At 50.8% G+C, this 12,221-nt stretch overlaps 2 protein-coding genes across 13 annotated transcripts in view; one reads left to right on the top strand and one right to left on the bottom strand.

The window, feature by feature from the left end:
* Window positions 1-5,905, bottom strand: part of NAA38 (N-alpha-acetyltransferase 38, NatC auxiliary subunit) — a 25,134-nt gene extending 19,229 nt beyond the window's left edge. Inside the window, exons 1-2 of the mRNA XM_054709706.1 lie at window positions 5,790-5,905; window positions 3,898-3,995 (exon numbers count right to left, since the gene is read on the bottom strand). The gene's annotated coding sequence lies outside the window, so the exon portion shown is untranslated. The remainder of the gene's footprint in view (window positions 1-3,897; window positions 3,996-5,789) is intronic.
* CHD3 (chromodomain helicase DNA binding protein 3) overlaps window positions 5,447-12,221 on the top strand; it is a 27,880-nt gene continuing 21,105 nt past the window's right edge. For 9 of the 12 annotated variants that reach the window (XM_054709697.1, XM_054709695.1, XM_054709696.1 and 6 more), the window contains exons 1-4: window positions 5,447-5,706; window positions 10,860-10,972; window positions 11,491-11,661; window positions 11,916-12,040. In XM_054709697.1, the coding sequence (XP_054565672.1) occupies window positions 5,451-5,706; window positions 10,860-10,972; window positions 11,491-11,661; window positions 11,916-12,040 (665 nt within the window). In that variant the 5' untranslated portion in view covers window positions 5,447-5,450. The remainder of the gene's footprint in view (window positions 5,707-10,859; window positions 10,973-11,490; window positions 11,662-11,915; window positions 12,041-12,221) is intronic. The other 3 variants (XM_054709698.1, XM_054709694.1, XM_054709704.1) reach the window with 1 other exon arrangement.

Raw genomic sequence — 12,221 nt, 5'->3', positions numbered from 1 at the left:
AGAGAAAGGAAAAAACAATAAGGAAAGAAAGAAGACATGACAATATCTTACACTACCCCGTGCTTTATAATTTAAAAAGTGCTATCACATATATTATTGCAGGCAGACAGGGAGAATCCAGCAGACAGATGGGGTGATGGAGGGATAGAGGTCAATCAGACAGAAGAGAGGGAAGGTAGCCGGTCAGAAGAGAGGCTAGAATGGAGCCCAAGACAGATAGTTAAGAGGAGAGACAGAACCAAGAAAAGAGAAGTGAGAGAGGGAAAGACAGGCGAGAGACACAGAGATGGAGGCTGAAATCGTTCAATTCAGGAATACAGGCAGTAAAAAGCAGAAATAAAAGAATAGAGCATTGTGCCGAAACCGGTTTGGCTCAGTGGATAGAGCGTCGGCCTGTGGACTTAAGGGTCCCAGGTTCGATTCCGGTCAAGGGCATGTACCTTGGTTGCGGGCACATCCCCAGTAGGGGGTGTGCAAGAGGCAGCTGATCGATGTTTCTCTCTCATCGATGTTTCTAACTCTCTATCCCTCTCTCTTTCTCTCTGTAAAAAATCAATAAAATAAAAAAAAAAATAAATAAAAGAATAGAGCATTGTGTATAAAAGTTTTATCATCACCTTTCTGAAGAGACTTGGATAGAGGCTTTATCTTTGTTTCTCCCAATGAGTTATAACACCTCCAAGGTGGCATGTGAGAGGAGGGAGTCAAAGGGAGGATGAAAAGGGAGAAAAGTTTTAGTAAAAAGCAAAGTTTTTTAGACTAGGAGGAAGACAAACTTCTTGGGCAGGCCTAGATCAACAGCCAAAGAGTGCTGCTAAACCTAAAAGGATCTACATCCATATACCTTTAAAAGAATTAATACAGATGTGGAAAAGGTAGAGCAGGCCTGTATCTAGTCTGTGTACATGTAAGCTCAGCTTACAAACTGTCTGTACTTATTAAATTGTACCCACATTTGTATGGTATTTTTCAGTACTACCAGTGCTTTTCTCAATTAATATATACTTCAGTGATGAAAAGACCAGCAGGGGTGGGCTGTCACCAAGACAACTTATTATGTAGATTGAACGGGAGATGAGAGAGCAAGCCCTTCCTAAGAGCTCCTCAGGTACTGGTAATAAAAGCACGTAACTAGCAACCAGCCAATAAAAAAGACAAATGCCACCTGGCTGGCATGGCTCAGGGGTTGAGCGTCAACCTATGAACCAGGAGGTTATGGTTTGATTCCTAGTCAGGGCACTGCCCAGGTTTCAGGCTCAATCCCCAGCCTATCAATGATTCTCTGTCATCATTGATTTCTCTCTCTCTCTCTCTCTCTCTCTCTCTCTCTCTCTCTCTCTCCCCCCCCCCCCTTCCTCTCTGAAATCAATTAGAATACATTTTTAAAAAGACAAGTGTTATAAAGTAGAATAAAAAAGACAAGAGGCAAGAGATGGTAATCCCAGTGAAATAGGAAGCAGTACTGACAGACTAACAGGAAGAAGCATTCAGCAGAACTAGGAGAGAAGTAGGAAAGAGTGTAGCAAAAAGCAAGTAGACATATAATGTAGACTCTTTTCTGGAACAATATCCAAGAAATGTGAAGTAGTGAGCAACTCTGAGGGAAGAACTAAGGGCAGGGGGAATAGCAAGAGAGGCTTACTCTTCACAGGACATTTTTAGTACTTAAAACATTTTATACCATGTGTATGTACTGTCTATTTAAAAGTTGATTAAAAAAATAAGAAGAAAAAGGAAAGCAAGCTGAGATGTGGACAACGGAGCCAGCAAAGCAGAGAGACAGCAAAATGGCAGGAAGACAAGGAAAGACTGGGAAAATGGCAAAAAGACTGAGGCAGGCTGACTGAGGAACCAGAAAGACAAAAAGAAAAAGAGACAAATGAAATGGAAGTAATCAATGAGAGAAGGCAAGGGATATGGCAAGAAGGAAGATAAGACTTTGGAGAAATGGGTTCACTGAGAGGTTTGGGCTTAGACTAGGAGGAAGAGAGCCCATCATCATTGATGGGATGTTGAGATAGAGGAAGCCAAGAGAGAAAAAGCTGATAAGCAGATAGACTGAAAAGATACAAGCATTGCCCTAGCCAGTTGGGCTCAGTGGATAGAGTGTCGGCCTGCGGACTGAAGGGTCCCAGGTTCGATTCCGATCAAGGGCACATGCCCAGGTTGCAGGCCTGATCCCCAGTAGGGGACATGCAAGAGGCAGCCTATCAATGAATCTCTCTCTTCATTGATGTTTCTCTCTCACCCTCTCCCTTCCTCTCTGAAATCAATTAAAATATATTAACAACAACAAAAAAAGAGATACAAACATTAAACAGTGGGATAGCAGCAAGCAAGTAGGCAAGAAGACAGATATAAAGGGAGGCAAAAAAAAAAAAATCATGAACTTAACAGGCATAAATAAAAGGAGGAACAAGTAGAAGGGTAAGATTGAGACAAACCAATACAGGGAACCATGGCAAGGCCTGGAAGGTAGACAAACCAAGACTAAAAAAGTGATAGAGACAGGCAGGCGGGGAGACAGATGGCTAAAGAGAAAGTGGTGGGCAAACAGCCAGAGAAGCAGACAGACAACCAGGGAGAGAAATAGGCTGGCAGCCAGTCAGGGAGGAGCAGATCGGCAGGCAGGCAGACAGACACCATAATAGGAGTAAGCAGGTAGAGAAACAGGCGGAAACAAGGATAGAAGAAGAAAAATCAAGAAGTCAGTAGGGAGAGAAGAGAGCAGGAGAAGCAGGCAAGAAGAGGGGGAGATGGATAAGAGGAAGAATCAGGCAAATTAACAGATCTATATGCAAAGCACACTCGTGAGAATGATGAATGTTTGTACAGGGATGCACACAGCCACCTTTAGCCACCCACACCTGCAGCTCATGGCACATGTGGCCTAATCCCCAGGCAGAGAGAGGCACTCAGCACGGAGGGAGAGGGCACAGAGGCAGAGACTGTGGTGCACATGATGTGTAGGGCTGTCAACAGACACATGAGGACACTCTTCCCAGACACACACAGAGGGGCCAGAAAGAGGGGGGGAGTCAGGCAGACATAAGGAAGAGGCACATGCAGTCAGATCCTGGAAGACAGAAGTAAACAGAACGAAGACAGGCGTGGATAGTTGTTTAGAGGTATAGAACCTGAGGTCAAAGGGGTGAGTGAAAAATAAAGACACATACCGAGAAGCCCATATACAGAAAAAAGGGAATACTCAGACAGACTAGGAGGAAGAGAGGCTAAGAGGACATAATACAATCAAATGAAAGAGGGATAAGAGTTAGACTCACAGGAATGATACGGCAGCAGAGGCAAGATAATCCCAAAGGCCAGCTTAAGAAAAAGATGGAAATCAATGCTCAATAAAGTACATTAGTGTGGGGGGTGGGGTGGGGGGGGGGGGGGGGCAGCGTGATACATCAATAAAGAACATTTTAGCCTCTTAAGCAAAAATCTGCAGTTTGCCTTGTCACTAATACTTTGTGGTTGCTGCCTACTACCCCTCTCTCTGAAGGTGCTCCTGAACACTGCAGAGGTTGCCGGGTGGCTGGCACCCATATTTAAGATATAGGGAAATAACCCAGAAGAGAAATGATTCCACAGACACAGGATGGGAAGCAAAGGGCAAAATGAGATGAAAAGAATAAGAGGAAACTAGAGTAAGAAAAGGATGACAAGAACAAAAAAGCTAGAACCGAGCTATTTGCCCTTTCTTTGCTAGCATTGCTCAACTGACAAATTTTATTTTACGACTTCTCCGATCAAGTCTCTGGATGAGAAAGCTACTTTTTGACTCCTTTTCAATCTTCCATTTCATTCCTGGTACCATTTTAAAGATAAACACTGGGTACAGTTGAAAACCAAGGGTCAGAATCAGATGAAAATGGGAGTATAATCCCCTACCTCTTTTTCTTCTCAGTTCCAGCTACTTTTCTCTGTCATGGTACCTTAGTTTTCTTCCACTTTATCAGTGTTGGAGATCATGGAAGAAAGGAAATATACTGAAATAGGAGAAAAGAGAAAATCATTTCACAATCTTCAGACTTGATTATTTCCCCTTTATTCTAAAAATCTGTTCAATTTGCCCCTAAATTAATTTCCTAAGTCAGATGAATTTTATATTCAAGCAATTGGGGAAGGGAAGGGCAAGGTAACGGAGAAGAGTGAAGGTAAAATATACAACAACATTAATCACTGAAAAGGCTGGGCAAAGGGGAGAATCAAACATGGACTCCTTTAAAAAAAAACACCTCAATCATTGTATCTATTCATATCTCTCCCCCAAAAGTCACTAGGATTTCTACCACTTTTTAAAAGAAAGAAAAATCCATTATCACTTCTCACTTAAAAGGTATGTGCACGATTAAACGCGTTTTGACTCCAATGAGGTATGTAGAAACAGTTATATATAAACATATATTTCATCTTTTTCCTTTTCAATGCCTGAAGGGGAAAAAAAACCCTTCACATCAAACCACTCCCTTCTGAAGTATTCAGGGGAAAAAAAAAGCGCTTTTCTTTAGAGAAGGGAGGTGGGGAGGAAGAGACTAGTAAAGAAAAGAAAAAAAATTAAATGTAGTTGGACTAGTATCTAACTAGTTAACCTTTAACAATTTATGCTGATGTCAGACTGAGCATGAGTACTGATTAATGCCCCCCCTCGAATATTTTTTATGAGGGGGAGTTAGTCACAGCAGCCATTTTTGTTTTATGCAGAAATCCTTCATGCCCCCCCCCCCTGCGCGCACACACTCACACACACACTCAGTACACAGGAAAATATCTCTATTAATCTGTGCACTAATCAGTTATGAAAAAAGGGAGAAATTTGTGGGTTTCTGGGTAGAAGCTTGGAGATGGGGGTGTAACAGGGAGGAGAATGGGGTAGGGGTGAAAATGAAATATTAAGCCAGCCATTTTGTTTTAAAAGGGGATTTTCCCCCCTCTCCCTTTCTTCATGGAGGGGGTGGCGGTGCTGCAGGGGGGGTTGTTTTAAAAATAATTTCAAGGCGGCCATCTTAGTGCCTCAGCTCTGAGAAATATTTCTGAGCGCCCCCCTCAGAATTTAAATATATTTAAAGTAACGGAGAGGGGGGCAGAGAGAAGTCGAAAACTTTTATATATATATATTTATTTTTTTTAAATCCTCCTTTCTTGTTCTCTTGGAAGGCGAGAAGAAAAAAGTCTCTCTTCAATTTTTTTCCAAGAAAAAATTTTGGGGTGGTTTGGCCCCCCTCCTCAGACGGCGGCCCCGAGGGTGGGAGTTTTGGAGGGGGGTGACCCGGGGGTTTGGGGGGCTGGGGGAGGCTGAGGAGGAGGAGGAGGAGGAGGAGGCCGCCGCCAAGCAGGAGGAGGAGGAGGAGGAGGAGGAGGAGGAGGAGGAGGTGGTGGTGGTAGCGGTGGGGGAGGCGGGCGGGCGGTGGGTGGGGGGGTGGTGGGGGGGCCAGAGCCACAGGATGGCTTCCCCTCTGAGGGACGAGGAGGAGGAGGAGGAGGAGATGGTGGTGTCGGAGGAGGAAGAAGAGGAGGAAGATGAGGGTGACGAAGAGGAGGAGGAGGTGGAGGCGGCCGACGAAGACTATGAGGACGACGACGAGGGAATACTCGGGCGCGGGCCGGGCCACGACCGGGGCCGCGACCGCGACCGCCACAGCCCCCCCGACTGCCACCTCTTCCCGCCGCCGCCGCCGCCCCCGCCGCCCCCGCCGCCAGGTAAGCGGCCGCCCGACTCACCCCCACCCCGGCCCGAGTGGGAGCCGCCGGCACGCGAGGCCGGGCTGGGGCGACGCACCCACCGCGCGGCCGAACCGAGGCGAATCCGGGGCGCGGGGCGCCGTCTCGGGCCCGCCGCCCCACGGCGGTCCGAGCGGTCCGGGCAGCGGCGGCGGCCGCGGGGCCAGGCCTCCTCCCCTCCCCCGCCGCACCCCTCCCCCGCCGCCGCCGCCGCCGCCGCCGCCGCCCGGGCTGGAGAGTGCTGGGCGCGAGCTGCGCGCGCGGACCGGGCCACTCGGTCGCGGCTTTCGGGGGAGGAGGAGGAGGAGATTTTTTTTCCCTCGGCGGGGAGGGGGTAGGCAGGAAACGGCCGAGGCGAAGCCAGGGCCCCCTCCCTGGCCGAGCGAGGGACCACGGAGACCCTGGCGGCCGGACGGCGGCGTGGGGGAGGGGCGCGGGGGGAGGGGCGGCCGCGCGGGCACCCCTCGGGCTCCGTCCCGGGTGGGGTCGGACGGAGGTAAAGTGGGGTTTCCGCGTGTGGAGCGGCCCACGGCCCTAACCCTCACCCCTCAGGAGTCGGGAAGGCGGCTGGGGGGGGGGGCGGTGTCCGTCGGACCCCCACCTGCCGGGACTTCAGTGTCCGCCAACTCTGGGGCGTGCGGTGGGGGAGGGGTCGGTGCACGTTGGTGGGCCGCCGAGGGCCGGGCAGGTGGTGGCCACACTCCACGCAGGCCACTTCCTGGAATCACTTGCTCCTTCCCCCGCTCCCCGCAGCTCGTCCTCGGGGGAGCAGGCACTTAGAATAGGGGAGGGAGGGGCAAGGGTCTGGGAATCCAGATGCCCCAAATTCCATCTCCTTTGCTCAGGGCTCTTTTGTGTCAAGTGCGCATCCCCCCGCCCTCCCCCCCATGACCCTGTCAGTCTGGGGTGGCCGAGCTGCCCAGCGATGAATCTCACGTGGCTGCCATTCACTGTCACTCTCGCCGAAACCACCCACACCCTGACCAGGTTGGGGTGTGTGAACTGCCCACCCTGCTGTTCGGCAGCCTGGCCGTCACTCTGCACCCCCCCCCCCCCCAGGGATGACAAGTCGCCAGCGCTGTCTGGGCAGTTCCTCCAGCTGCGGAGGGGAGAGACCGCTGCTCGCACCAGGGGCCCAGCCATGGCCCCCTCAGACCGCTCTCCCAGCGGAATTATTTCCCGTCTTCTTCTAGGCGAGCATCCTCAGGGTGTTCACACCCTCTGCTTGGGTAATGAGGGGATACCCGCACCCCCAAGCCTCTGGGTGCCATGCAGCACAAATGCACCAAACTTCCAAACACCTAACATCACGTTCTTTGTAAAACTGTCATATTGGTCTGTGTGGCGTCTGTGGCAAACGTCCTGTGAGGGCGGGGAGGGTGCTTTTCTTAGGGCAGGAGGCTACCTGTCTGGTGAAATGGGATAAAGCCCTTTCCACCGCCACCAGGCTTCTCTGGAAAAGGGAAAAGTTTTTAGAAAGTTATCCCAGTGAGCCCATTGATTTGCTGGAGGGAAAAGGAAGAAAGAACCGTGGGGCGGGAAGGTGCCCGGAAAGCAGCCCAAGGGGCTACAGAAGAGGGAAAGAAAGGATGTCGGGTTACGGTGGGGGATTGGCAGCTGTCACCTATTTGCATTTCGAACTTGGAATGTGGCGTCTGGGTGTTTCTGATCCCGGATTTAGGTTGTGAGCGAGGAGCCTGAAAGAATCTGAGGCTGAGATGGGTCTTTGTGTCAGTGCTCCCTCCCCTTCCCTCTTGGCTTTTTGAATAGACCAGAAGAAACGTCAGATGTTTTTAAAATTCTTTATTTGAATTGAAAACCCACCTCCTCTGTCTCCCAGGGCAATTTTATCTCCCTTTCAGCCCTCCTAGTCAAATCAGTGACCTTAGATGACTTTCTGGGGTAAAACTTTGGGAAAATATTTTTAGTCTGCTCATTATTTCTGTCTAAGTGTGGGCTAAATAACCCTTCTCTGAGGAAATTTGCTCAGGCTGCCCTCCCTCATCCTTTTCTATGTGCGTATTAGAGGTTTCCATTGTTTTTCGTTCTGACTGCTTTGATTCTCACCATTTTGTCTTACATTTTACCCAAGACCAATTTTATCCCTTCCCCCCTCTCCAGTCTCCTTACATTGTTAAACGTTTAAAATAATAGCACTCGTATTGATGGGGGAAGGGAGCAGGAAGCCCAAAACTCATTTCTTCTCCCTCCCCCTTCTGGCAAGTCTAGAGAAATAATATAACATAATATATAGATGTGATTCCTGGGGGTGGGGGTGGGGGTGGGGAACGATTGTGGGTGGTGCGGAAAATTCTGGTAGTTTCTTTGCAAAAGGTCTGAAGATACAAACCCACCCCCTGCGTGCAATACGCATGTGCAGCAGACCTATTATGGTGGTTCGTTGTGGGGGAGGGAAGGGAATTTGAGAAAAAAATAAATATATGTGTGAGAGATTGATGGTGAGATTAGAAGAGGGGCGGGCGGGAGGCGAGGCTTGCGGCGAGACTCCTCCTGCTTGCTCTGGCTGCCAGGCTCCGCCCCGCGCTCCCGCCCGCCCGCCCTCCGCCTCGCCGTCTTCCCGCGATCCGAGCCGGGGCTGTGGGAGAGTCTGGGCTCCGGGCCAGCATTGAGTGGCTGGTGAGACAGAGGTTGGGATTTAGATTTGCCTTATTGCCCTCCCTTTCCTTTCCTAGCCATACTACCTAGCCTCTCCCCACCACCGTCTTCTTCCGAAGTCCGGAAACCTGCTGGGGTGGGGATTGGACCTCACTGGCTGCGAGGTCCCAGGGCGCGTGCCCCACCCCCAGCTGGTGGTGACCCAGGCGGTTTCCCTGATCCTCAGCCAGTTGGCCTGCTCTTGCCACTCGCCCGGCAGCCCCGTTTCCATGTTCCTATTAATCTCAGTCCCTGGGGTTAGGGAGAGCTGACTGCTGAGGCATAGCGTCTTACTGACTTCCTATTTCCTATTACAATTTTCACTCTGCGCCCCCTACCCCCCCGGAGGGCGGGGAGCTTTCTGCAGACACCCCCCCCCCGCCCCCATTCCTAGAGTGTCTTCCTGCAGGAGAGGACACAGGATCCAGGAGTTATGAAGAACAGCATTGAAGGGATTCTGAGGCAATGGAAACTGAGGCCTCCAGTGTTAATTGTGGCTAATTTTCCCTTGGCTGTTGTGGGAGGAAGGATTGTGTGTCCTGGAGCAAGGGGCTGGGCCAAACGCTGGTTTTCTCCAGCACAGCCACCTCTGCCGAACAAGACAGGTCTGGCTGGTTAGTCTGATGCTGGCTGTGGGAGCGAAGCCAATCAGGGCTCCATGTCTGTGTGGCATCAGTGTCTTCCTCTGCGTGGAGTAACTCTGTCTCCTAAGCTTCCACAGACTAGCAGGGGGAAAACCATGGGAGAACCAGCCCCCGCCTCTCTGACAGACATTTGGAGAGAAAGTTAGGGACCTAGTAGCCCTGCTGAAAGCAGGCACAGGCTGTCCTCGGTGTGTGCCTGTAAGTATGCGTGTATGCTTGTGCATGTGATAATATATATGCAGGGTGTGTCTGTGTCTATATCTTTGTCTGGGTCTCCCATACTGTTTATTTATGAATGGTCAGGATGTCTGGAGCTAAATTTGGAAATGAAGGGTGAGACCAAGGGACAAAGAATAGGGCCCTAGAGTTCCCAAAGGGAGCAGGGATATAGAAATAGATTTGAAGGCAGATCCCAGGCTGCTTAGGAGGAGGAGGAGGAATAATAAATATATAATAAAAGCCTAATATGCTAAGTGTCCTGTCATCCAATCAGCCGTTCAACCAATCAGAGCATAATATGCTAATGATATGCTAAGGACGCTCAACCTCTCGCTATGATGTGCACTGACCACCAGGGGGTTAGCTTGCTGCTGGGGTCCGGCCAATCGGGACTGAGCAAGAGGGGCTGGACACGCCCTGGAACCCTCCCATGGTCCCTCCCCGGCTGGCCAACCTCCTGTGTCCCTCCTTGGTCCTGAGGCCCTGATTGTGCACGGTGGGGTCCCTGGGCCTGGCCTGCACCCTCTTGCAATCCGGGACCCCTCAGGGGATGTCAGAGAGCCGGTTTCGGCCCCATCCCACAGGCCAGGCTGAGGGACCCTACTGGTGCATGAATTCGTGCACCAGGCCTCTAGTCTATATATATATATGGTTAATATGCGAAGTGTCCCCTTGGGAGTTCAGCCAGGAGACCGCGAGTTCGGTCACTATGACGTGTGCTGACCACCAGGGGGAGGTGCAGAACGAAGGAAGGCTCCGACCAGCAGCTGGGGAAGGGAGGCCCCAGCCAGCAGCCGGAAGGAAGGCCCTGGCCAGCAACTGGAAGGCCCCGATCGGCCCTGATCATTGGCCAGGCCTAGGGACCCTGTGCGTGCATGAATTTCGTGCACCGGGCCTCTAGTATTTAGATAATTGTGGACACTTTCTGCTGTAGGGTTAGGATGTGATGAAGGAGCCAGAAACTGTGAACCTGTGAGCCAGAAGTGAAAGTGACCAGCTGATAATTCCTTTTCCCCAGGCTGTGTTGGGGTGACAGAAGGCTGGGTGATCATCTGCAGGAATATAGAGGCCTCCCTCTTCACAAAAAGGATGTGAAGGGCCCCAGGGTGTTAGAGTGAGAACCCAGGTGTCCACCTTTGGCTCTCCCTTCTCAGCATCTGGCTAGGGAGCTGCCAGCTTGTGTCTCCCCACTCCAAGTGCTGGGGTCGGGCCAGGCCAGCAGCTGGGCATGGCTTCCCCAGTTCCTGGGCAGGATGCCAGCTGGCTGAGTGAGGTTCTGGAAGGCAGGAGGAGCCCTGGCGGCGACTGAAAGGACCTGCCACAGTCAGAGCCCATGACCTAGAGCCTGGTCCCTTGTTAGTAGGAGGGGCGAGAAGGGAGTGGTTTGGCCGCTCTTCCCTTCTGACCCTTGACCTCCCATTCAGAACCAAAGCATCCCAGAGTACTTAAAAGACTGTTTGCATCCAGTGAAAAGAGTCAAGGTTTGGAGGATTTAACGCTGGAGTTCCTAGAGAGTGGGAAGTAGGAACCAAGGAAGTAGGAAGGGTGAGGACAAGGGGCTGCATAGACTGGGAACCTAGAGGCTTAGGTTTTCTGTTACTCTCTGCTCCAAAGATAAGGATGACATTCGACTGCTGCCTTCAGCATTGGGTGTGAAGAAGAGAAAACGAGGACCCAAGAAGCAGAAGGAGAACAAGCCAGGAAAACCCCGAAAACGCAAGAAGCTTGTAAGTGTTAAAGACTCCTGTCTCTACAATAAGGTTCAGGATACCCATTCCCAGAGGTCTAAATTGTTTCTGGCCCTGCCCCCCCCCCCGACACACCACACACACCCACACACACACACACACACACACACACCACCAACCCCCTGCACCTCTCGCTGGCCTGTATCTCATGTATCTGGGACCCTAACTTCACTTACTACAAACAGTGAAGAGCCTAGCTTTCTATGTAACTTGCCTTAGCAACAGAGAGAAGCAGTTGAAAGCACAGGCTCAGGAGGTAGACTGCATGAATTTGTCTTCTGGACAATTTATTTAGCTCTCTGTGCCTCAGTTTCCTCATCTGCAGAAACACACACAACACACACAAACACACACAACACAAACGTGGGTAAAAATAGATTAGCTACTGTCTCAGGATTTTTGTGAAGATTAAAAGAGACAATATGTGTTATGTGCTAAGAACAGTTCCTAGCACATGGTAGGGCTGAAGAAATGTTATCTTTATTTCTCTCCCTTAGGACAGTGAAGAGGAGTTTGGCTCTGAGCGGGATGAGTACCGGGAGAAGTCGGAGAGTGGAGGAAGTGAATATGGAACTGGACCAGGTCGAAAGCGGAGACGGAAGCACCGAGAAAAAAAGGAGAAGAAGACAAAGCGGCGGAAAAAAGGGGAGGGAGATGGAGGGCAAAAGGTGAGTAGAATTAGGGAGTAAGGGGGAGAAATGAGTAGTAAAGACAGATGTGAGGAGGGAGAACCCCAAAGGGGGCTATTGGCTAAATGGAGAAGCTATAATGGGGGAGAAGTGGGGGTTGGGCTGGAGAATGGAACATGAAGCAGAAACCCCAGGGAAGCTGGTGGGTAGGTAGGGCCCACCAGCTTCCCTGGGCCTAGGATAGGGCCTGGAGAAGCACCACCTCAGCCTCACTAAAGCCTGGTCTCTCCCAGCAGGTAGAGCAGAAGTCATCAGCAACTCTGCTTCTCACCTGGGGCCTGGAGGACGTGGAGCATGTGTTCTCTGAGGAGGATTACCACACGCTTACCAACTACAAAGCCTTTAGCCAGTTCATGAGGTGCGGTGGGACTGGAGAGTCCTCGAGAACAGACCTTCTTATTTTGGGGAGGCCCTGGCCCCTCTGAAATCTGATAAAAGCTAAGAAACTGATCTCCAGAGAAATGCACAGCACATACACAAAATTCCAATGTAATTTTAGGGAATTCCTAGACTTCTAAGGATCCAACGACCACAGTCAG

The sequence above is a fragment of the Eptesicus fuscus genome, chromosome 20 (genome assembly GCF_027574615.1).
Source record: "Eptesicus fuscus isolate TK198812 chromosome 20, DD_ASM_mEF_20220401, whole genome shotgun sequence".
In the NCBI taxonomy this organism is placed as follows: Eukaryota; Metazoa; Chordata; class Mammalia; order Chiroptera; family Vespertilionidae; genus Eptesicus; species Eptesicus fuscus.
The sequence above is the reverse complement of the archived record's forward strand: the minus strand, read 5'-3'. Positions and strand labels throughout refer to the sequence as shown.